At 38.4% G+C, this 27,149-nt stretch overlaps 1 protein-coding gene across 2 annotated transcripts in view; it reads right to left on the bottom strand.

The window, feature by feature from the left end:
• Nucleotides 1-4,380, bottom strand: part of LOC126249711 (transmembrane protein 177) — a 50,889-nt gene extending 46,509 nt beyond the window's left edge. The window contains exons 1-2 of one of the 2 annotated variants that reach the window (XM_049951390.1): nt 4,108-4,380; nt 3,145-3,373 (exon numbers count right to left, since the gene is read on the bottom strand). In XM_049951390.1, coding sequence (XP_049807347.1) covers nt 3,145-3,373; nt 4,108-4,262 — 384 coding nt within the window. In that variant the 5' untranslated portion in view covers nt 4,263-4,380. Of the gene's footprint in view, nt 1-3,144; nt 3,374-3,499; nt 4,051-4,107 lie in introns of those variants that run through there. The other variant, XM_049951391.1, reaches the window with a different exon arrangement.
• Between the last annotated feature and the right edge of the window lie 22,769 nt (nt 4,381-27,149).

Genomic DNA, 27,149 nt, shown 5'->3' with positions numbered 1-27,149 from the left:
AGTGTGTGTGTGTGTGTGTGTGTGTGTGTGTGTGTTCCTGGGATAGTTGTGGAAACTGATGAGTCAGATTTTGGGAAGTGAAATTGGGGAAGGTGGTGGGGGGGAGTTGTGGATACTTGTAGGGTTGATTAATCCCCCACACTGAAGAGGGAATGACTATTGTTTTTGATTCTTTTGCTTCATATACTGAGGGAAGGGTGACAACAAATTAACTGTAAATCAGACTGGTCTTTATTTTAAATTTTGAACCTGAGGTGTGTATTAATAAAAGCTCCAGGAGGTAGCGAATTCAAATCAGTTTCAGGAAGGATTAAGACTGGCTCCCCTGCCTTACAGTTTCATTGGATGAGTTGTTCGGACTGTCCCCATCAAAAGCTCTCAAATTCTAGTAGGTGATATATTAGTTTCTATCTTCTTCTTCTTCTTCTTCGCGGATGGATCACTTAGGATCACGCGTAATCAACATTTGTTGGCCTTCCTTTTCGCCCAGTATTCCTTCATAAACAATGAATGGGCTAGCTTTCGTTGCGTAGACCATGTATGCCGGTTAGTTTTTCTCTCTTCTTCCTCAAAATCCCGTGTGTTTGTGATTTTTCTGATTTCATTTCCATCATATAGATTTGGAGACCCTAATTCTCTCAGGTCTTTTTCCATCTGTTTGTACCAGTTCGGTCTTGTAGTTTTGTTCTTTAAAAATGTATGGATTTTGTATGTTAACCTGTGACTCCATTCTTTCTGAGTGCCTCATGAATTGGATTCTTCTCATGCACATTGTGTATGTTATTTTGGAGATATTTTTATATATTTCTGCGTTGGGTTTTGGATAATGTACCCCATCTTTAGTTCTTGGTCCTAGGATTTTCCTCATTATCTTACGTTCTTTCACTTCCTATTCCTCTTTTAGTGTTCTGTGTTGAAGGTTTAGTGTCTCAGATGCGTAGAGAGCTTCGGGTCTAATTACTGTTGTATAGTGTCGTATTTTGCAGTTCCATGAGAGACTCTTTTTGTTGTAAATGTCTTTTGTTAACTGAAACGCCGTCTCCTTTTTCTGGACTCTTGATCTGACAGATTTCTTTTCATTACAATTTTCTGCAATCCATTCATCTAAATATTTAAATTCTTTTGCTCGAGAGATGTAGTTATTACCAATTTTGAGATCAGAAGGTGCATCTTTGATGTCAGTCATAAATTTTGTTTTTTTAAATTAAATTTGTAATCCTATTTTAGCTGCCTGTTCTTGTAATAATTCTAGCTGTTTCTGTGCATCGGTAATGTCTTGTGCGATCAGTGCCATGTCATCAGCAAATGCTAAACAGTCTAATTCTATGCCCTTATGTCTTGGTCCCAGTCTGTGTGCTGGTGCACCTGCTTTTTTCCATTCTCTAACAACTTTTTCAAGAGCACAATTGAAGAGCACTGGGGACAGTACATCCCCTTGTCATACTCCTGTGTATTTCGAATTCTGTGCTCAATTCTCCCATAAATTTTACTTTGGATTTGGTCTCCGTGAGTGTTTCTCTTATGATGTTTGTTGTCTTTTGATCTAGTCCAAATTCTGCTAATACTTCAAAAAGGGATTCTCGGTCTGTACTGTCATATGCTTTTTTAAAGTCGACAAACGTGATGACATAGCTTTTGTTTGAAGTACTATGTAAATATTTCATTGAGTTTTTCAAGTTAAGGCTTTGTTCTACACATGATCGACCTTTTCTGAACCCACCTTGGTATTCGCCTAGGTTTAAATCCAGCTGAGGTTCTGCGCGGTTTAGTAGGGCTTTAGACAGAATTTTGTATGTTATTTACAATAAAGAGATTCCACGATAGTTGTTGGGGTCTGTTTTACTTCCATTTTTGTACAGAGGATGTATGATTGCAGTCTTCCAATCTGTGGGGATTTTTTCAGTTTTCATGTATAATGTCTTTGAGTTTTGCAATATACTTTCTATATTATTTTAAATATTTTGTACAAATAAATTATTGTTGTGTATACGTTATGTTTGCCCAAGTGACATCATGCTTGCCATATTGGATTTAGACGAGTCTGAGGCACTGACACCCAGTAGCAAACACTTCAATATTTCTGACTACTAAAACCTGGATTTCAGAATGTCTCTGTCAAACTTGGTATGTGATATCCTAGGATTAAGATTCATTTCTGTCTTCAAATAATATCTTCTAAGATTACTGAGTCTCAATAATTGAGAAATTATGAAAGAATGAAGGAGATACAATACAAAGAAATGGAGGATGCAAGTTAATCCCATCTCCTACTGAGAAGCCACAAAAACCTTCAAATACACAATCATGGCTTCTCCTCATGCTATTCAAACATATTGAAGGACATGAAATGAATTTGACAGTCAATTTTTGTGAAATTTCTGTCATGTATGCACCAAGTGGGACAGAGAATAGTTCACACATTATCAGCTCTAGAGCAGTCACAATGGCATGATTAGTGCTAGTCATATTAGTGACTAGCTAAAAAATTTTAAAGATGTAGTTCTAAACTCTCTTTACACTTCTGTGTGCTGATTTTCTAATAGTTCCAATTTTTCTGATGAAGTTTGTCATCTTCACAGAAAATAAATGGTAGGCTATTATTTTCTTGTCTAACATTGTTATCAATAGTACAGTAGCATTTACGGAAATGATTCCAGATGGGGCTATAGATAATATAAACAACAGTAAATTGGGGAAGAAACAGTTACTGATTAGGAGCTCAGGCCCAGACACACAAAACGTTACTTTGGATTAAATACATATAAAGCCAAAAGTATTGAAGAATATGATACAACCCATTCAACTTCTATCAGTGATGCTATCAACCAATATGGAAACTGACATACAACCATGTGAATTCTATCAAAGTATCAGGATACAAGTGGTAATACAAAGGTAATGGACAGGGGTGTACTTGTTACAAAGAACTTCAAGTATATTATGAACTTCAAATTACTCATAGTTTAACAAGTATATGAATACGGTTCAAGAGAGCCAAAACTGAATTGTAGCTACAAGATTTTTCATTTTCAACTAAAATGGAGTAGGCATATACATTGTACTCTACCATTGCGTACTACTGTCCCCAAAGCAACAATTTTACTACAACAACAACAAACTGGATAGAGCTGATATGTTACTTGCCTTAATGACTGTCTTGTCCACTTGATCTACAGAGGAATAATGGAAAAATGATGGTATTCCAACAATTGCCCCTTGTTTAGTGTATGTTGATCCTGCATGAAATGTGTCAAAACCATACACAGTAAACGGCTTTATTAATGATCTTTCGTTTGAAGAGACTTTCATATCATCCATTACTACCTGAAAACGTTTCAAGACGTCTTCCGGTATAGGGACTGCTAGGCCATGCCTGAAAAATGCAATATACTTGTCAGCTAACATTCCACAAAATCAAATGACGTTAAAGAACTTGCACGTATGTCTAGTAAAATGCAGACACTACATAAAAAAGAGCACTTATTGACATTGTTATTACCCAAAATAAAAAACACCTTTATTACAGGTTACCCTATAACGCAACGTGTAGACGCCTTCCCATTTCATTTACTGGATATCATGCCAAGAAATCAGTGTCTCATCTGAAATTGCTGAGTTGAGTGTGGGTAAATCAACGTAATGAAGCCCACAGTGGCCTTAAAATATAGCTCGCCCTTCAATACTGTAAACAATGATTCAAATCATTTTGTACTTATATAAGTATTTAAGATAAGGCAAGTTTCTATACAGAATGTATTTTCTAAGGCTACGCAGATTACTCCAGTACTACTGTAATTTGTACTTCCCACGCACAAACAAAATTATCTGTTTACGCTGGTACTTGCTGAGGCTGAAATTCCTTTCTTTTACATGTCGAACCATTAGATATTAGATGCAAAATGAGTTTTTTCCGTTTGAAGTGTGTATGAGACTTTGTTTTTTTAAAAAAAAACGTTATTTTCTGCAACTCTAATTTCCACACACAACGAATCACAGCTGGGCATCCCTGACGGTGTGAAAAAAAGTCCAAGAAGGGGAATATTAATACGGCCTAGAGCTCAAACAAAATACCTAATTCCAAAAGTGGCAGCTAAAGTGAATAGTCACCTGTATAACTGCATAAACTCTCGAAAATCATCAAGAAAAAATGTATTTGGAAAATAATTGATTGACATGAAACTCATTCCGGCAGTAAATACTCCTGCAAAAACTACTTTACGCCCCATTGGCGTCGTAAACCACGCTAAACGTCTGGCTATCATTTCATTAATTTCCTTCGCCTTAGCAGAACTCGTCCACTCCTTGCGCTCCCGTTGCCTTTCTCGTGTAAACAAACCAAAGTTTAAGTTTACAGTTTACACCAGTGATCTCCAGCTAGCCATCACAGATATGTGTCGCTACAAGCATATACAGACGAGTAGCTCCGCAAAACAGATAATGCCAGTGGCCGATATTTAGTTCCTTGGTTTTCGTGTTCTGTCACAAATTCTCATACAGAAATAGACTGGATCAAGTTTTTTTTTCCTTTATTGGATTTCGATTCCTCCTCCTCCCCCCCCCCCCCCCCCCCCCACCCAACTGGAGGGGTGGACTGGTAGCAGCGTGATACGATATCATAAAAATAAAAACAGGCGATAAAACGGTGACTGATTAAAAGCGGAACAAGACGAAAAATTGCAAAGAGAATAAAAAACAACACACAGTAAATAGACATATACAATTTAAAAAAAACACGGCGACAGATGGTTTCTGTTCGCAACAGTTTAAAAACACACCTATCGACAGTATAGTGTTCGTTCGCAAGACTGACAGGGGACGTACAACACTGAACACGCACTTAAAATAGCACTGTAGAGGAGACATGCTGGCAGAATGGAGAGGGGGGGGGGGAGGACCCGGACCCGGACCGATGACGGGAAAAAAGGGCGAGGAGAGGAAAGGAAAAAAGGGGGGAGGAGATGGAGGGAGGTGACACAGGAAAAGGGGGGTCAGGGCGGACGCGAGAAGGAGTGGGAAAGGTAGTGGAAGGACTTGATCGAGGAGGTTAGAATCTATTTATTCTATCCTTGAAAGAACGGAAATAACACGGGGTCTAGCAATATCCTCAACACGCTTTCTGAGGTCTAACCAAGCGACCAACGAAAAATTGGGGTGGAAGGCCAATGGAAAAGCATTATGTCTCACCCACGTGCAGGTTTAAATTTGTAAACTCGCTTCGTTTCTGCATGTTTGAAGTTATCAGCAAATTCAATTTCTGCTGTATTTTTAGTTTCCTGTCTAGCCACATCTTCTAAAATACTGACATATTCGGAAATAAAAAATCAAGTAGCAGTGACAAGCGAAGAGTATAAACGTCGTAATTTTAGGTGTACTTTCGTTTAGATGGGCCATATTTTATGGCAATACTTACCCTCAACATTGCTGCAATGTATGCCTAGTAGACTGTAGTTTTTCATTATGGCTGGACAATATTGCTTATGTTGCAGGCTTTTGCAGGTAGCTCCCGACACACTGTCGAGGGTTTGCCAAAGGTGGAGAATATTTCGTATTGCAGGACAATATGTACATCTGTCCTTGTCTATAAACGGTTCTCTCTCGTATACTCCTAGCTCACTCATTTCTTACATAGTTTAATTCTTAATTTCTTTGCGTGTTTTTGGTACTTGCATTGTTTGATACATAAATTTCGGGCGTATTATAGTATTTGAGAGTTGTAGCATCGCATTTTAGTACCTGAATAGTGTAAATTCGCGTAGTCGTTTGTCTTTTGTTTTTGTTTTGAACGGCCAGTGTCGGTTGGTCAGTCAGTGTGCTCCCTGCCGCCGTTGGATAAGCAGCTGCAGCAGCAAGTCGTATACTCCTAGCTCACTCATTTCTTACATAGTTTAATTCTTAATTTCTTTGAGTGTTTTTGGTATTTGCATTGTTTGATACATAAATTTCGGGCGTATTATAGTATTTGCGAGTTGTAGCATCGCGTTTTAGTACCTGAATAGTGTAAAATCGCGTAGTCTCCTTCCGCTGCCGAGCAGTGTGTCAGCAGTGCGTTAGTAGCAGCATTACTGCATTTACTAGGCAATCTTGTATTTTAATAACCGTTTAAATTTTGTCGATTTGTTTGCGCTCTCTGTAGATTAGTTCAGACGTTCTTTGCAAAACAGTTTTTAGCATGGATAGGGACTGCAACTGCTGTGTTCGGATGCAGGCTGAGTTGGCATCCCTTCGCTCCCAGCTTCAGGCAGTGTTGGCTTTGGTCACACAGCTTGAGGCTGTTGCCAATGGGCATCACTGTGGGGGTCCGGATGGGGGTTTGTCGGGGACGGCCAGCTCGTCCCACGCATCCCCTGATCGGACTAAGACTGTTGTTGCCCGGGATACTGCCCGCATTGAGGCTGATCCCTCACCTGTGGTAGAGTGGGAGGTAGTCTCAAGGTGTGGCAGGGGGCGAAAGACATTCCGGAGGGCTGAACGGAAGGCCTCTCCAGTTTGTCTGACGAACTGGTTTCAGGTTCTGTCTCAGGCTGATACTGATCTTCGGCCTGACATGGCTGCTTGTCCTGTTCCAGAGGTTGCCCCTCAGTCTGCAAGATCCGGGCGGTCGCAGAGGGTGGGCTTACTGGTAGTTGGGAGCTCCAACGTCAGGCGCGTAATGGGGCCCCTTAGAGAAATGGCAGCAAGAGAGGGGAAGAAAACCAATGTGCACTCCGTGTGCATACCGGGGGGAGTCATTCCAGATGTGGAAAGGGTCCTTCCGGATGCCATGAAGGGTACAGGGTGCACCCATCTGCAGGTGGTCGCTCATGTCGGCACCAATGATGTGTGTCGCTATGGATCGGAGGAAATCCTCTCTGGCTTCCGACGGCTATCTGATTTGGTGAAGACTGCCAGTCTCGCTAGTGGGATGAAAGCAGAGCTCACCATCTGCAGCATCGTCGACAGGACTGACTGCGGACCTTTGGTACAGAGCCGAGTGGAGGGTCTGAATCAGAGGCTGAGACGGTTCTGCGACCATGTGGGCTGCAGATTCCTCGACTTGCGCCATAGGGTGGTGGGGTTTCGGGTTCCGTTGGATAGGTCAGGAGTCCACTACACGCAGCAAGCGGCTACACGGGTAGCAGGGGTTGTGTGGCGTGGACTGGGCGGTTTTTTAGGTTAGATGGCCTCGGGCAAGTACAGAAAGGGCAACAGCCTCAAAGGGTGCGGAGCAAAGTCAGGACATGCGGGGACCAAGCAGCAAACGGGATTGTAATTGTAAACTGTCGAAGCTGCGTTGGTAAAGTACCGGAACTTCAAGCGCTGATAGAAAGCACCGAAGCTGAAATCGTTATAGGTACAGAGAGCTGGTTTAAGCCAGAGATAAATTCTGCCGAAATTTTTACAGAGGTACAGACGGTGTTTAGGAAGGATAGATTACATGCAACCGGTGGGGGAGTGTTTGTCGCTGTTAGTGGTAGTTTATCCTGTAGTGAAGTAGAAGTGGATAGTTCCTGTGAATTATTATGGGTGGATGTTACACTCAACAACCGAGCTGGGTTAATAATTGGCTCCTTTTACCGATCTCCCGACTCAGCAGCGTTAGTGGCAGAACAACTGAGAGAAAATTTGGAATACATTTCGCATAAATTTCCTCAGCATGTTATAGTCTTAGGTGGAGATTTCAATTTACCAGATATAGACTGGGACACTCAGACGTTTAGGACGGGTGGTAGGGACAGAGCATCGAGTGACATTATACTGAGTGCACTATCCGAAAATTACCTCGAGCAATTAAACAGAGAACCGACTCGTGGAGATAACATCTTGGACCTACTGATAACAAACAGACCCGAACTTTTCGACTCTGTAAGTGCAGAACAGGGAATCAGTGATCATAAGGCCGTTGTAGCATCCCTGAATATGGAAGTTAATAGGAATATAAAAAAAGGGAGGAAGGTTTATCTGTTTAGCAAGAGTAATAGAAGGCAGATTTCAGTCCACCTAACAGATCAAAACGAAAATTTCTGTTCCGACACTGACAATGTTGAGTGTTTATGGAAAAAGTTCAAGGCAATCGTAAAATGCGTTTTAGACAGGTACGTGCCGAGTAAAACTGTGAGGGACGGGAAAAACCCACCGTGGTACAACAACAAAGTTAGGAAACTACTGCGAAAGCAAAGAGAGCTTCACTCCAAGTTTAAACGCAGCCAAAACCTCTCAGACAAACAGAAGCTAAGCGATGTCAAAGTTAGCGTAAGGAGGGCTATGCGAGAAGCGTTCAGTGAATTCGAAAGTAAAATTCTATGTACAGACTTGACAGAAAATCCTAGGAAGTTCTGGTCTTACGTTAAGTGGCTCGAAACAGCATATCCAGACACTCCGGGATGATGATGGCATTGAAACAGAGGATGACACGCGTAAAGCTGAATTACTGAACACCTTTTTCCAAAGCTGTTTCACAGAGGAAGACCGCACTGCAGTTCCTTCTCTAAATCCTCGCACAAACGAAAAAATGGCTGACATCGAAATAAGTGTCCAAGGAATAGAAAAGCAACTGGAATCACTCAACAGAGGAAAGTCCACTGGACCTGACGGGATACCAATTCGATTCTACACAGAGTACGCGAAAGAACTTGCCCCCCTTCTAACAGCCGTGTACCGCAAGTCTCTAGAGGAACGGAGGGTTCCAAATGATTGGAAAAGAGCACAGGTAATCCCAGTCTTCAAGAAGGGTCGTCGAGCAGATGCGCAAAACTATAGACCTATATCTCTGACGTCGATCTGTTGTAGAATTTTAGAACATGTTTTTTGCTCGAGTATCATGTCGTTTTTGGAAACCCAGAATCTACTATGTAGGAATCAACATGGATTCCGGAAACAGCGATCGTGTGAGACCCAACTCGCTTTATTTGTTCATGAGACCCAGAAAATATTAGATACAGGCTCCCAGGTAGATGCTATTTTTCTTGACTTCCGGAAGGCGTTCGATACAGTTCCGCACTGTCGCCTGATAAACAAAGTAAGAGCCTACGGAATATCAGACCAGCTGTGTGGCTGGATTGAAGATTTTTTAGCAAACAGAACACAGCATGTTGTTATCAATGGAGAGACGTCTACAGACGTTAAGGTAACCTCTGGCGTGCCACAGGGGAGTGTTATGGGACCATTGCTTTTCACAATATATATAAATGACCTAGTAGATAGTGTCGGAAGTTCCATGCGGCTTTTCGCGGATGATGCTGTAGTATACAGAGAAGTTGCAGCATTAGAAAATTGTAGCGAAATGCAGGAAGATCTGCAGCGGATAGGCACTTGGTGCAGGGAGTGGCAACTGTCCGTTAACATAGACAAATGTAATGTATTGCGAATACATAGAAAGAAGGATCCTTTATTGTATGATTATATGATAGCGGAACAAACACTGGTAGCAGTTACTTCTGTAAAATATCTGGGAGTATGCGTGCGGAACGATTTGAAGTGGAATGATCATATAAAATTAATTGTTGGTAAGGCGGGTACCAGGTTGAGATTCATTGGGAGAGTGCTTAGAAAATGTAGTCCAGCAACAAAGGAGGTGGCTTACAAAACACTCGTTCGACCTATACTTGAGTATTGCTCATCAGTGTGGGATCCGTACCAGATCAGGTTGATGGAGGAGATAGAGAAGATCCAAAGAAGAGCGGCGCGTTTCGTCACAGGGTTATTTGGTAAGCGTGATAGCGTTACAGAGATGTTTAATAAACTCAAGTGGCAGACTCTGCAAGAGAGGCGCTCTGCATCGCGGTGTAGCTTGCTCGCCAGGTTTCGAGAGGATGCGTTTCTAGATGAGGTATCGAGTATATTGCTTCCCCCTACTTATACCTCCCGAGGAGATCACGAATGTAAAATTAGAGAGATTAGAGCGCGCACGGAGGCTTTCAGACAGTCGTTCTTCCCGCGAACCATACGCGACTGGAACAGGAAAGGGAGGTAATGACAGTGGCACGTAAAGTGCCCTCCGCCACACACCGTTGGGTGGCTTGTGGAGTATGAATGTAGATGTAGATGTAGATGTTTGTTGTCTACTTCTTTCACTGACAGCGCGAATCCCATATGCACGTAGATAAAGCCACATATTTTGTAGTTGTTTGTTGTGTACAGAAATGGAGAAGTGGACAAACGAGGTAACTATGAATATTATGAATGCAATTTATCTACGACCAGAGCTACTGGACGTGGAAGTTAATGTATACAAATATTGCAATCTGTAAAAACATTTGGCAAGATATTGCCAATGAGCTCAGACTCACGCTTGATAAAGCATACAAATAATTCAGAAGTCTTTAAATCTATGCCAAATGTGAAGCAAAAACGTTGCATAGGAATGGTGAAAGTGCAGGTGGGTCCTCACCCACATATGATGCTGTGAGTTTCATATTATCAATAGACATATCGGAAGCAGGAATTTGTAAACTGTGTTGTGTGCTCACCGAATTGTCCTTTCTCTTTATTGTGACTATTGGATCCCCTCCCTCCCTCCCCCCCATGAACCATGGACCTTCCCATTGGCAGGGCATCTTGCGTGGCTAGCGATACAGTGATATCACAGGTGCAACCACAACAGAGGTATATCTGTTGAAGACCTTCCTGAGCTGATACTGTGAACAGCTGAAATCAAGGGGAAACTACAGCTATAATTTTTCTCAGTGGTATCCAGGTCCACTGTATGGTTAAATAATGACATCCTCTTGTGTAAAGTGAAGCTTGGTGGCAGTAGGAAGAGGACGTCTGGTCAGGTGAATACAAGGCTATAAATACAAAATAAAATTGGGGGTAGTGCATGAGTAAGTTTAATGATGAATAAGAAAATAGGAATGTGAGTCAGCTACTATGAGCAGCACAGTGAACACATCATTGAAGGCAAGATAGATATGAAGCCTCGACCCACCACAGTAGTACAAGTTTATATGCCAACTAGCTGCACAGATGTTGAACAGCCTGAAAAAATGAGACGGGATAAAAGAAATCCAGATAGTTAAGGGAGACGAATATTTAATAGTGATGGGGGACTGGAATTCGATAGCAGGAAAAGGAAGAGAAAGAAAAATAATAGGTGAATATGGACTGGGGAAAAGGAATGAAAGAGGAAGCTGGCTGGTAAAATTTTGCACAGAGTATAAGTTACTCCTTGCAACCACTTGGCTTAAGGACTATGAAAGAAGGTTATATATATGGAAGGGACTTAAAGATACCTGGAAGTTTCAGACTAATTGTATAATAGTAAGACAGACAAACATTCCAGAAACAGATTTTGAACTCTAAGACATTTACAGGGGCTGATGTGGACTCTGACCACAACTTATTGGTTAGGAACTGTAGATTAAAAATGAAAAAAAATGCAAAAAGGTAGGAAATTTAAGAGATGGGATCTGGATATGCTGAAAGAATCACAGGTTGTTGAGAGTTTAAGAGTGAGTATTAGGCACTGATTGCGTATGACAAGGGAAAAGGAATACAGCAGAGGATGAATGTGTTGCTTCGAGAGATGAAATAGAGAAGGCAGCAGAGGATCAAATAGGTAAAAAGACAAAGCCTAGTAGAAATCCTTGGATAACACAAAAAAACTGAATTTAATTGATTAAAGGAGAAAATATAAAAATGCAGCAAATTAAGGAAGAGAAAGGGAATAGAAATTTATAAAATATGAGATTGACTGAAAGTACACAGTGGATAAGCAAGAATATCTAGTGGACAGATGCAAGGATTTAGAAGCTCATATCACGGGGGGAAAGATAGATACTGCCTACAGTAAAAATTAAAGAGGCGTTTGGAGAAAAGAGAGGAAACTGTATAAGATCAATAGTTCTGAGAGAAAACTAGCCCTAAGCAAAGAAGAGAAAGCTGAAAAATGGAAGGAGTATATAAAGGACCTACATAAGGGAGATGTACTTGAAGGCAGTATTATGCAACTGGAAGAGGACGTAGATGAAGATAAGATGGGAGATGTGATACTGCAAGAAGAATTTGACAAAGCATTGAAAGACCCAAGTCGAAACAGGACCCCAGGAGTATGTCACATTCTGTCAGAATTACTGACAGCCTTGAGAGAGCCAGCCATGACAGAACACTTCCATTTGGTGTGCAAGATGTATGAGAAAGGTGATATAACCTTAGACTTCAAGAAGAATATAATAATTCCAATTCCAAAGAAATCAAGTGCTGACAGGTGTGAGTGTTACTGAACTATCCGTTTAATAAATCATAGCTGCAAAATACCTCACACCAATTCGTCCCAGAAGAATGGAACAACTGGTACAAGGTGACCTCATGGAAGACCAGTTTGGATCCTGGATATTTATAGTAACACATGATGCAATACCAACCCTATGATTTCTCTTAGGAGATAGTTTAAGGATTTCAAACCTACATTTATAGCATTGGTAGATCTAGAGAAAGCTTGTCACAGTGTTGACTGGTACACTCTTTGAAATTCTGATGGCAGCAGAGGTAAAATACATGAAGCAAAAGGCAGAAACCAGACTGCAATTATAAGAGTCATGGGGCAAGAAAAGGAAACACTGGCAGAGAAAAAAGTGAGCCAGTGTTGTAGACTATCATCGGTATTATTCAGTCTGTACACTGAGCAAGCTTTAAACGAATCCAATAATAATTTGGAGCAGAAATTAAAGGTCAGAGAGAAGAAATAAAAGCTCTGCGGTTTGCCAATGACATTGTAATTCTGTCAGAGACAGCAAAGGACTTGGAAGAGCAGTTGAAAGCAGGATGTAAGATGAACATTAGCAAAAGAAAACAAGGATAGTGGGATGCAGCTGAATTAAATCAGGTGATGCTGATGGAATTAGACTAAGAAATGAGACACTTAAAGAAGTACATGAGTTTTGCTATTTGGGCAGGAAAATAACTTAACAGTGGCCAAAGTAGTGAGGATGTAAAATGTAGACTGGCAATGCTAAGAAAAACGTTTCTGAAGAAGATAAATTTATTAACATCGAACACAGGTTCAAATTTTAGGAAATCATTTTTGAAAGCATTTGTATGGAGTGTAGCCATGTATGGAAGTGAAACACAAATGACAAACAGTTTAGACAACAAGAGAATAAAAGTTTTCAAAATGTGGTACGACAGAAGAATGCTTAAGATTCGATGGGTAGATCAGATAATTTTTGAGGAGGTACTGAATAGAACTGAAGATAAAGAAATTTGCGGCACTGTCTGACTAGAAGAAGGGATCGATTGATAGGACACATTTCAGCCATCAAGAGATCACCAATTTAGTGTTGGAGGGAAATGTGGAGGGTAAAACGTAAAGAGATCAAGAGATGAATTCAGTAAGCAGATTCAGAAATATGTAGGTAGCAGTTGTTTATTTAGATGTAGAGTCCTGTACAGGATAGTGTGGCACAGAGAGCTGCATCAGACTAGTCTTTGGACTGAAGACCACAACAACAACATTCTTATTTGAAACCTCCGTTAATGATATCTTTCAGGCCTTCTACCAAAGCATTGCATACTTCTGGTACCATGAGGTTGTTGATTACTAGTGCACTTTAAGGAGATACATTTAATTCATGTAGGAATCACTAGTAGTTAAAAACCGAAGGATGATCGCTATTTGTCCTGTAACTGGTATACACTTCCACATATCTGCATCGGTTTTAGCTATTCTTGCACAAATCGCTTGTACGAAATATTCGATTCGTTTTCCAACATTCTGGTAAAATTCTGAAACAGGTATCCACTATCAGTTCATTAGATAAATTTTCTGAAGAATTTTGCTTACTTAAAAAAGAAAGCATCCACAAAGCCCAATTTCTCTTGTTGTTTCTAACTTGCTGCCTTGTGTGATGTAAAAGTAATAGAGCAACAGTGACTTTCACTAGCTATCATTCGTCCATTTCGTGGTGATAGAGTGGCCCCTCACAAACACTTTTGGCTCAGAAACGTAGTGTCACAAACACTGCTGGACAACAGTGGCCACTGATATTGTAGTACATGTGACTGCAATTTGTGTGGCCGCAGTGTTGCTGGAGAACATTATTGCGGTATACTCTCATCAGTATACAATATATGGCCCATGTAAACGTGCCTTAATTAAGGCACACACCCTCGCAATTCACGATATCCTCGGAAAAAACGGCCAGATATTTATGAACAGGAAGGACACAAATGTCATCGGTGGTCCCAGTATCTGTTATAAATGCAAAATAAGAAAAAAAGTGTTAGGACGTATATCATGATGGGAATCTACTTCCTTCTATTCTGCCTATAACCACGTCGGTACAATGAAGAGCAGCATAAGTTTTTTTCTGTTATCGTTCATGTTGGAGTCTCCTGAACGCTTTTACTGCCGATAAGTCGTTAACTGACATTTAATTATATTCCGTTCATCATACGGATAGACCTGATATAAACATTGCACTATGTATTCTTCCGCGTTTGCTCCAATCTCATTGGATTTCCGTTCCACATCGGACTGCAGCCAAGTTATCTCGAGGACAGTCAAGTATGATCATAAGGAAACGTTTTATGATGTGTTACCCGCACATAGACTGACCGATCATGCGGGACAACAGCTTTACCGGCGCATTTAAGTTGGAGAATACAGGCCAGTCAGCTGGTACACCTAGCCTGCAGTGACGTGGCCAGCTGCAGTTCACACGCAAAAAGAGACGAACAGAGGAGTAATACAGCTTCGAATATGATTTAATTTTTAAGCAGAATGAAATAATACAATGCAAATCATCCTGACTAGAAGAAAACCGCAACACGTTATCGTTTTTAGCTAACTTACTATTATAATTAAAAACAAGAATGATGAAAATTCCTGGCTTAGTCACAGAGTAATTTTTCTGCATTAGCTGTGTTTAACGTAAGAGAGTGTTGAAGGATTTCACCGAACAGTTAAACATTCGAGCCACTGAAGGTATTACTTTTACAGTCATTCGTCTGGTAATCTATTAGCTCCTTCCTTATCCAAATCCGAGAAATACATTTCAGTTCTGGAAGTGTCACCTGCTGCGTTGATAACGAGTCTATCAACAACAGAATCCACATCGAAGCAACCAGGTGCAGCATTTTCTCTTCTGCTTTTATGATGAGCCTTTATACAACCCCCCCAGCATTCGGCAGTGACATGTGAAAAAGCAGTGTGTGTTTAATTCCAGTACGTATGGCAGCTTAACAATCTTGTTGCTTCTCGGGCCAAATCCTGCAGCTTGGCTCCACATCAGTTCTGTTGGGCTCATATTGTAATGGTACAGTTGCAAATGTAAAAAATGCAACATTTGTATCATGTGCTAGATCCTGTGAAAATGATTTTTTCATGTTTCTGCAATACTTCTCTACCTCTGTAGTATAAAACGATGGATATAGTCCAAATAAAGAGAATTTGAATTCTCATTCTGGAAAGAGAATTTGGTTTTTCATTTCTGCCTTATAAAATTAAATTGTTATGTTTTCTTAATTTAAGCAACTTTTATGAACAGTCTTTCATAAAACATCGATAATTAAGAACTTGTATTTGAAATGGAAACAGGAGTTTCGCGTCCACTATTTGATTAGAAACAAGAAGATGTGCATTATTTACAAAAATGATGATGAGTTTTATAATTACGAAATGTTGGTATTTCAAATAGAACGAAGAAAAAGAAATGGTTCAAGGGAGTTTTTTTATTATTTCTTTTAATCTCATTTTGCTCTATATTGGTTGATGAATCTGTTCGTGGCGGACGTCCGATGACAGCCATTCAGGTTCTTTGTTGATCCGTTCAATCAGTTTTTTATTACAGAGGGTAGTTAACCCTCTGACCGAGCACGCTGAGCTACCGTGCTGGCAGGGAGTTTTGAACCAACACACGAACAACCGCACTTCGTTCTCATCGCATTACGCTACCGACTGTGCTACATGCTCAATGAGGGATTTGTAATCAACTGCAGTAAATACACGAAAACTTCGAAGCCTATTATCCCAAAATTTAAGAAAAACATTAAGAACAGCCTATTTCTTGGCACTTTTTAATCGTGTTCCACGCACGTGTTTCACTACCGAACAGAAAACATCATCAGCCGTTTTTACACTGCGCATTATCAGCGCGAAAATCAGGGCACAACGCTCCAGAGGCTGTGACTGTACACGATTTTTGAAATAAAAACTGCGTGGCTATAGCGTAATTAAGAAAAACGTTGATGGATGTTAATACATTTAAATTTCTTAAAGTTCCATTTAGTGTAACTTAGTAATAAAACATCTAATACATAAGTAGGACCTACTTCCAAGAGCGCAATAACACCAGTGTACGTGTGCAATGGCTTCTGACCAATCACCGCGTGTGTGATCGTTTACATCAGGTTTATTCTTATGATCAACGAATTATGTAAGAAATTGTACCAAGGTTGTCGTGTTTCTGATAAATCTCTAATCTGCCAAAAACAACATTTAATAATGTAAAGAACACATGGGTGAAACACAGCGCTTTTCGATTGGCCTTATGGTTCTGGCTGTCCATTGGTCGCTTTGTTAGAGCTCAGGTGACGTGATGGAGATAGTGCTAAACACCGTGTTATTTCTGTGTTTGCAACCCTCCTGGCCTGGTTCGTGGTCTGGAAGTGATCTTTAGCAAGTGTATACTTTTTGTTTTGTTTTGGGGTTTTGCAGATTTCAAAGAACACTGTGAATTAGGACCAGTTCACATTGTCGTAGTGCCACGTCACTTCAGTCCACTCAGCCAAGTACTGAACGGTGAAACTGATGTTATGAGTGGTACAAAAAGTCAGAGTATAGTACCGAAATTGATGAGCTACAAAGTGCGATTGGAAAGTTTTAAGAATGGATCCGCTACTGCTTACTGGTTTGGTGGGCAGTGAGCCATTGCCTTGTCCTTGAACAGCCTCTGACAGGAAACTGAGTTTCCTTTATTCATTTATTTGTGGCAATGGTGTGGGTCTGTTAGGGCTTGTTGCCAGATTCTCTCTGCGTGAAAATGGACGTAAAGATGGAGCAACGAGTTTGTGTGAAGTTTTGTTTTAAAACCCGGAAATCAGCTTCTGAGACTTACAAACTACTAAAAACAGGTTTTGGAGATAATTGTATAAGCCAGTCAAATCTTTTTGTCTGGTTCAACAGATTTAAAATGGCTACGAATCATTTGAAGATGAACCACGGTCCGGCCGTCCTTCCACCTCAAAAACGAATGAAAATGTTGTGAAAGTTGGTGACTTAGTGTGCTCTGATCGTAGACTTACAATTGGGGAGATGGCTGATGAACTTAATTTAAGTTTCTATACGGTTCAGTCAATTTTAACTGACTCCAGATTCACCACAACCGAAAAAAGCATGGCAAAGCCGGTCGAAGATGAAGACAATGTTGGTGATTTTTTTCGATTCTGTCAGTATTGTGCATCATGAATTTACCCCTGGAGGACAGACAAATGATCAGGAAGACTACAAATGTGTCTTTGAGCGTTTGCAGGAAAAGGTGCAGGAGAAAAGGCCTGCATTGTGGAAAGACAGGAGTTGGGTGCTACACCATGACAATGCTCCACTAATCGTGCCTTCTCCATCGTTGAATTTTTGACCAAATTCAAAATTCCTGTGCTTCCACAACACCCATATTCCCCTGATTTGGCCCATGTAGACTTCTACCTGTTTCCTAAAATGAAATGTTCACTGAAAGGGAAGCGTTTTGACTAGATTGAAGACATTCACGCAAATATGGAGAGCGTCCTTTACACACTTAAGAAATAAAATTCCAGGAATGTTTCCAAAAATGGAAACAGCATCGGAGTCGGTGCGTTCAGTCAGAAGGGGACTATTTTGAAGGAGATGCATCACAGTAACATGTAAGTAGCACCTTTGTACAATTACAAGGCCATACTTAAAACTTTCCAATCACACCTTGTATAGCAATAAAGTTTATTAATGGCCAAGGCAAACAGCATAACGTATGTTATTTATCACTTTTGAGTGGCGAGGTATTGAGAAGTGAAACAATGTTTTAAAGCATCGACATTTATTTGCTAGCAAAAATACATACACAAAAACACGTTGAACAATATGGGGATAAATAGACCCTGTTTATCTTGCCCATCATGTTCTTTTCTTACGTAACTAATAATAGCATAAACAACTGTACGTTTCTCTTTCATTAGAGCTTAGTTTCTCACTTAAAATGTTATTTAATAAAAAGCACATCATCAACTTTTCTTCTTATGTATATGCAGTGTGGGTGCAGCTCTTTCTCTTACTGTAAAACCTAAATAATTCTTCGCTTTCAGATATCTGACCTCTCTTGTGGAACAACACTTACAGTGGCGACAATATCAAAGCCATCATGGAACATTTGCAATTTACCACAAAAACAAAGCACATTAATAAAATAAAGCTTAAGAAGATACAAATGTACCAAGCCCACAATTATAGCATGTGTGAGAGTGGAGAAAATAGGTTAACTTCCGATGTTACAGAGGATGATGCCATCAAAACTATCCTACTGAGAAACTTAGACGTTATGTGATAGTCCACTGACGGTCAGTGTGAATGCCATCCTTTGAAATGTATTGTGAAATATTTTGACTTAATGTGATGTAACATGACAGCCAATCTGAATAGGACTATATACAGTAATGCTCTTGCTTGCAGAAAGAATTTATATAATCATCTGAGGCAATGCCATGATGTAAATATAAATTTAAAACAGTAAGTGGGTATGTTGATCATAGTTGGTATGTTTTTATTACACACCCTTTTTTTGACAAATTAATCAAATTAATTTTATTTTAATATAAATTAATTAAATCAATGTTACTTTAAATTATAAATTAGTTTTATTTTGATTTTTAATTAATGTTTCTTCTGGAAATTTTCAAATTAAGTAAAAATTAAAATAAAATTAATTTTATTAATTCGTCAAAAAAGGAGTGTGCAGTAAAAACATACTAACTGGGCTCAACCCAGTCATTACTACTATATAAAAATCTACATCAGTTTTTGAGTCCACTATCAGTAATTAATAAAATATCAGATGGAAAATTAAACCACACGTAAAAGTAGCACTTTATTTACCTTCAATTGCAATTTGAAAACAATTAAATTATATGAATTTTATCATCACTAATTCTAACTACCAAGTTGGCCCATCGGTGCATCTGGGTACAAATATGTTAACGTTCTTCTCAAGTGCCCAAAAACTAAAAAAAAAATCGTTTTAAGAAGAAAGGTATACAGAAATAAGTAATTACAGTTAACAAATTTATTCACATTTACCGGAAAATTTCCTTTAATAAGATTTCAAAAAGTGTAAAACGAAGCTCACATTGCTCTCCACACAGCCTATATGTATTTGAGACTCTTGTAATACTATGTACATGGTGTTACATGGAACTAACTTCTGAATTAATAGAAGTGCTGCATTTAGTTGGTCCGTTATTAAACAGAAAGGCGAGATTGTTGGTTGTTTTAGCCAAATGGCACCACTCTCTATACATTATGTTATAATGACCTCTGGTAATGCAGTCCCCCTTTGGTAAATGTATATAGCAGAGATTGGTGGAAGTGGAGTCTTGAACATTGTACGTATAGTTGGTGTGCGAGTGACAAAACTGATTCAAATTAAGTCATTTTCAACTGTTTGTTTTGGTGCAAATAAATTATTTTCTTCATATTATTGCATTTTATTTGAAGAGACTAAATGTAGACAACATCTAAAGTCAATTGCAATACTCAAATTAATAGTAAGGAAGTATATTTTGTGTTTATAATGAGGTACGTTCCCCTATTAATTTAAATGGAGCTTCCCTCAAAACCGTCTGCTGACAGATTTTCCCACCACTATAGCTCAGAATTTTCTGAAATGCCAAGTTCAAAGTATGTGAAATTTGATTTCGTTATAACGTTTATCTTTAGAGATAAATGAATACTGATTGCATTTTTGGATAAGTCCCTCATCCCTCAAAAACCGCTACCTGATATACATTGAAGTAAGTTGGCTTGCATAACTCACAAGGCAAGGAGCAAAATCTTTATTGTTGATTTCTCAGCCAAATATTAACATAATCTAGAGGAAAAGGCCTATCCAGAAAAAATATAACGAATAAAATCGAATATCATCTATTAATTAAAACCTTCATTAAGTATTCTGTGTTGAGGAGCGCATTTCCTATTTTTGTTAAAGTACATGACTGTATTACTGATTCGCTGAGTACACCAGTATGTCCATCATGAACACGTTCTTTAAGAAGCACCCTGACCGAAAATGGACTTGGAGGAGCCCAGATTTCAGTGTTAAAAATGAGATAGACTTTATTCTGACAAGCATTCAGCAGATTGTAATGGACGTATCAGTGCTAAATCAGTTCAACACTGGCAGTGATCACCGTCTGGTGAGAGCAAGGGTCGAACTCAATGTAAGAAATGAAAGGAATAAACTTATGAAAGGGAAGAGAAGGGTAATCAACCTCAAAAATCTGGAAGAACGTTCATCGAAATTCCAAGAAGTCCTCCAAAGCAAGTTCCACGTAAGTAAAGATGGTGATTTGGCGGAAATGATTGTTTCAAGTGCACAAGAAGTCGGTGGCCTATGCCAAAAAAATAAACAATCAAAGAAATTCAGTGCCAAAACTGAAACCCTTTTACAACAGAGGAGAGAAATGAAAATCCAAACCGATCGTGACATGGTAGCGTATTCTGAACTATGTAAGGCAGTGCGAAGAGAAATGAAAACTGACATACAGAAATTCACTGAAGACACCTTACGAGGAAGCTTGGAGAACAAGACAAGTTTAAAGTCAGCCAAACGCAAACTCACAATCGGTAAAAAGCCGCTACGGTCGCAGGTTCGAATCCTGCCTCGGGCATGGATGTTTGTGATGTCCTTAGGTTAGTTAGGTTTAACTAGTTCTAAGTTCTAGGGGACTAATGACCTCAGCAGTTGAGTCCCATAGTGCTCAGAGCCATTTGAACCATTTTTTTTAAAAAGCAGATTATCGCACTCGATGGAAATGACAGTCAAGTCACTGAAAAGGAGGCGATTTTGAAGTTCATCAGAGACTTTTATAGCAATTTGTATAGCAATCCAAGGGAAAATTTGAGTGTATCTAAATTAAATGATATACCTAGTGTTCCAGATATACTCCCATCAGAAGTCGTGTGTGCTCTAGATACCATGCAGAGGATAACAGTGCCGGGTGATGATGAGCTCAGCGTTGACATCCTCAAACTGGCTGGAGAGGTAACAATAAATCACTTGGCAAAAGTATTTACTTCCTGCCTGCACTATGCTTCAATCCATTTATCGTGGAGCAAGGCTAAGATTATACTGATACACAAGAAAGGAAGTATTCACAATATTAAAAACTACCGTCCTATCAGCTTGCTCTCAATTTTGTACAAAATTTTCACAAAGATCTTGTTAAACCGAATTAGTTCCACCCTAGACTCAGCCCAACATACAGAACAAGCAGGATTCCGAAGAAATTTTAGCACTATTGACCACATTATGACCGTTAGTGAAGCGATAAGCAGAGCGAATGAATACCAACTGCCTCTCTGCATTGCCTTTGTTGACTTTGAAAAGGCATTTGACTCCGTTAGCCATGTAGCTGTCCTGCAAGCTTTGAGTGAGCATGGAGTGGGAGCAGCATACACTGAAGTGCTCAGGAAAATCTACGAGAATTCTTCAGCTTATGTTAACATCGGCGAATCAACTAATTTTCTTTGCATTGTGGTAATCACATATATTGGGTAATTTGTTATGAAATTATCGCCAACAGCCTCGCCACAGTGGTACCACCGGTTCCTGACAGATTACCAAAGTTAAGCGCTGCCAGGCTGGGCTAGCACTTGGATGGGTGACCATCCAGTTTGCCGAGAGCTGCTGGCAAGCGGAGTGCACTCAACCCTTGTGAGGCAAACTGAGGAGCTACTTGACTGAGAAGTAGTGGCTCCGGTCTCGTAAACTGACATACGGCTGGGAGGGTGGTGTACTGGCCAAATGCCCTCCATGTTTGCATTCAGTGACACATGTGGGCTGAGGATGACATGGTGGCCGGTCCAAGGCCTGTTCGGACAGAATTTAGTCTAGTTTAGTTATGAAATTATAAGGATTTACATAAACATCTCCTTTCAGTTGAGTAACTTATTTAAAACAGAGAAAAGCGTCATAAGCTTTCAAATACTTGTTTGGTGGTTCTAAATTCCATGGTTCTTGAGGAAATACTTAGTTTCTTCCGTTTTTCAAATGTAGATTACCCAGCTTTATGTGATCATATAGTGATGAATGTGCCAACTGGTTATTTTTACGATTAGTTTGAAACACAATAAAAATAAAATAAGGCATATGAAATTCTACTAAGGTGTACGAATTCATGGGATCCAATTAACTCAAAATTTTTCTTATTACTTAAACCAGCAACTTCCTCAGTTTGTAGTCAAAAAGGCTCTGAGCACTATGGGACTTAACTTCTGAGGTCATCAGTCCCCTAGAACTTAGAACTACTTAAACATAACTAACCTAAGGACATCACAAACATCCATGCCCGAGGCAGGATTCGAACCTGAGACCATAGCGGTCGCGCGGTTCCAGACTGTAGCGCCTAGAACCGCTCGGCCACCCCAGCCGGTAGTTTGTAGTCCATAGAGAGAATAGGACCTTTAGGATTTTTCAGTATATCTTCTCATTGTTCAGGCTCATAATTCAGTTCACTTTTAACAATAGATACATGAATTTCCAAAGATTCTACTGTTTTACTTTCTTTTGGAAGTGTATCTTTTATTTCAACTCCAGCATCGTTGTGGTCATCACATCTAAGGAGAGCATCTCCAGCACTGGAACTCCAATTAAAAGTCTTCTTCCAAGAAAATTTCATATGTCCTTCCATACTTATTTTATAATTAAGAAATGAAGTGAACTACAACAAAACTGATGAGGAAATATCAGGATACTCTTTTCTAGACATAGAATTATTTCCTTTCTTTATGGTAATAAAATAAAATAGCTTTGCTACATAATTATCAATTAATTTTTTTTGAGATTTTCCATTGTAAGTTGGATAATTGTACCATAAACTCTAATAATACCAAAGCTCACGTACCACTGAGCATGATTAGGGAGTACCCATCCATCATCAATATTTATATTAATCTCAGTATCCTTATTAGGTGCATTTGGATTATTTTTACTTTTCTCATTAACAGGCAATGAGTATAACTGATAGTTCTTTATTTTAATCATTATTTATTAAAGAATAAAATTTAATTAAGGCATATCTATAACAATTGTCACACAAGCTCCATTCAAGTCAGTTACAGTAACAGTATCAAAAATAGGAATATACGCAGGATAATGTGACTCATGAATTACTGGTTCACCAAATTCTACATTAGGTTTGAATGAAGCAATAATGTTAGTTTATCGATGAAAATGTCAGTATCTTTCACAAACATCCCTTCAGCTAAATTAGAATTAATATTAATTAACTTAAAAGGAATAATTTTAGAAACATCGTTAGCAACAGTTTTTTAGGAGCTTAAATAATTTGGTTACTAAATCCTAATACACTTCCACCATTATCTTTTATATCATATATAATTTCACATCACTCTCAATTATAATACTATTTAAAATTTTGATCTGCTTTAATGAGTGTATTAGGGTTTTTGAATGAATAAATTTTTCTACACTTTTCAAACTGTCGTAACCAAGAGGAATTTCTATCGTTTCTCCATCAAAATGTAATTTATTATTTTTTGTGTAATATTTGGAATCAGAAATGTATAAAGCCAGCTAGTGCAACATTATTCAAACTTTCTCTTATAGGTATAGTCAGTCTCTTTTGAGAACAAATGACTTAGCACTCAGTTGAAATAGGCAACTCATTTAATATTAATAGAAATTTATATAATTGAATGGAAACTGATTGGGAACCAAAAATAAGAATTCCAGAGAAGAAATCAAATTCTGTTCGATGTGGAATAATAGGACCAAGTCGTTGTGGTAAAGCAACCATAATGATTGGCATTTAAATTCTTGCTCCAGAACAGTTAAACTGGAATAATGTAAATCACCTGTATGTTTACTCAAAAAGTTTAGATCAACTGAAATATGAAGAATTTATAAAAATGTCCAAAAAAAGTTGAAGATAAAAAATAAGAAGATTACTATGTTTATGGAAAACAGTGATGAAATTATACCACTAGATAAGTGCCAAGATAATTAACTTGTAGTGTTTGATTATTTCATTCTTGAAAATCGAGATGTAGTTAGAGAATAATTACTAGAGGTAAACATATAGGAACAGACTGTTTTTATTTTGCTCACACATGTTCTAAAATACTTAAAACAATTAGTCACAGATAATCTAAATTCTTAAAATTTTTTTAGGCAAAATCATACAAATTTAAATCATATTTGCGATGAGTTTGTCTGCGTAGATTTGAAGTTTGATGATTTTAAAGAAATGTGTTAGAAATTTTGGAATGATCAGTTTGGATTTTTTTCGATAGACATGACTAGGAAACGTAATCAAGGGAAATTCATTCGTTGTATAAAAGATTTGTAATCTAATGTTTTTTTTATCCTTATTAAATGTGCACTCTAAATCATATAAAAGAACATTGAAAATTAAAAAAATACTAATCATTGATGAGCTAGGAAAGAAGCTAAATTAGGGCCAGACACAGGTGGGTGCTATTTTTTTAGAGGTGTAAAAGCAGTATCATTATCTTATTAATGTTCGTAAATATGTTATTTGTTATAATAAATTGTGTCAATGTTTTTTATGTTTTCCATTGCAAGCTGGATAATTGTACCATCAACTCCAATAATACCAAAGCTCATATGACCCACTGGTTGTAAAGAAAGCTAAACTAAATAGGAAAAACTGAAGAATTGAAAGAAGAATTTAGAAAATGGAAGAAACAAACAAGAACAGAATATGAAAAATATAAAAAAGAAGGCCAGCCTGTTACTGATGTAATCAAGCAGGTAATATGAGGAATAGAAGGATTAGGTGAGGATGTTCTGAAAGCAAATGAAGAAAATAACAAATGGTTCCATATAATGTAAATCTACCAGGATACTAAAGTCCACATTAGAAATGTTCTGATGATAACCCTGCTTTGTATGACTAGACATTAAGTGAATCAGAAATATGAAAGTCCACAGTGTGATTACAAATTAAGCGAATCAGAAATACAGGCTGCAATGAATGAGCATGAAGAAGAGAAAAAAGTAAAAGAAAAATTAATGAAGAGAATAGAGAGAATGTGGATGGTGATAAAAATAAATATAAGAGAAAAATGTTAAATATTGATCATAGTGAAGATAAAGTTTTTGGATTGAAACTTGCTGGTATGCATAAATATGTTGGAAATTTACTAATAAATTTGACAGAGAAAAACTAACCATTGGTGGAGAAGAATTCGAAGGTACAGATGGATTAATGAATCTGTTAATTAAAAAACAGATTACTATGGATGACATGTGTCTAAAATTTGGCGATCAAGTAAAGGTAAAAATAGAAAAGTTGTATAAAAAACTGCTGAAGAATTTTTTCCAAAATTAAGACAACCAATTTCAAGTTCAGATTTTCCAGAAGCAAACAAGCGGAAGGTTTAATGAAAAAATATACAGAAAAATCAACTCAATACATTTAATTGAATGACACCAGAAATTTAATCTTTAGATTCGTAGTTATTCATGGAGAAAGATTAGCTGAAAGCGAAAATGATTGAAATGAAAAAGTGGGAATAACAAAAATGTTAACAAATAAATTTTGCAGTTTTATTATCAACATTGTGAAAGAAATTCCATATTTGATTAGATTTTTAGATCCATTGCCACACAATTCTGGTAAGGTGCAAATTATGGAAAACATTTAGTTAACACATTAATTCATAAACTAGCTTTTGAAATATACCTACCTGGCTGTAGATTTTGTGGTCTGGGAGCTAAATTAGATGGAAGATTAGCTAGAGGAGATCAAGGAATAATTCCCTTAGATGAAGCTTGCCAAAAAACGAGATATTGCATATAGAGATAATAAAGATTTAGGAAAAAGGCATGAAGCAAATATAGACCGTCAGTTAGATGTAAAGGAAAGAATGCATGCTTGTGATGCATGAATTGGAGAAAAATTAGCCGCTACAGCAGTTAGAAGAATAGTGTATTGAAACAGGGAAATAGGAATGAGTTTTGAACTTGGTGATAATGGTTGGTAACTATATAAATATTAATCCTTATAAAATGTTTTATCTATATAAATGAATTACTTCAGAACTGTTTACACTCTGGTACCTAGTGGCAAAACTAAACCAAAGTTAATTAAAATTAAACTCAATAATGAACAGTTAAACAGTACTGATAATTTGTAACTGGTGCACAAACAAGGAAAATGATAAAAAACTGTTGGCAATTTACTCATAACATTAGGTATTCCTGTCATAAAGAATTATTGAATATCTAAGAAAAAATAGAGAAGGGCAACATTACCATATTTAGCAACAATTGATTCTCTAACTGGTGGCGCAGCTGGTGTTGCAAAAGCAATAATGGACAAGAAAAAAGGTAATGAAGAATTATAAAAAAAGCATAATTAAGCAATGGAGAAGGAAGGAACTGGACAAAAACACATTAAAAATCGATATGTGTAAAATCCTGAAGAGGGGCAGCAGCATTTTCAGTAGTTACAGGGGCAACAGTCTGTATGATTGACTGATATGGCCTTGTCACATTAACCAAAACGGCCTTGCTGTGCTGGTACTGCGAATGGCTCAAAGCAAGGAGAAACTATAGCTGTTATTTTTCCTGAATGGTTCAAATGGCTCTGAGCACTATGGGACTCAACTGCTGAGGTCATTAGTCCCCTAGAACTTAGAACTAGTTAAACCTAACTAACCTAAGGACATCACACACATCCATGCCCGAGGCAGGATTCGAACCTGCGACCGGAGCGGTCTCGCGGTTCCAGACTGCAGCGCCAGAACCGCGCGGCCACTTCGGCCGGCCTATTTTTCCAGAGAACATGCAGCTTTACTGGATGGTTAAATGATGATGGTGTCCTCTTGGATAAAGAATTCTGGAGGTAAAATAGTGCCTCATTCGGATTCGTGGGTGAGGACTACTCATGAGGACGTCGTTATCAGGAGAAAGAAAACTGATGTTCTACAGATCAGAGCATGG

The sequence above is a fragment of the Schistocerca nitens genome, chromosome 3, assembly GCF_023898315.1.
Source record: "Schistocerca nitens isolate TAMUIC-IGC-003100 chromosome 3, iqSchNite1.1, whole genome shotgun sequence".
Taxonomy (NCBI): Eukaryota; Metazoa; Arthropoda; class Insecta; order Orthoptera; family Acrididae; genus Schistocerca; species Schistocerca nitens.
Note: the sequence above shows the minus strand (reverse complement) of the source record. Positions and strands in the feature narration are given on the sequence as shown.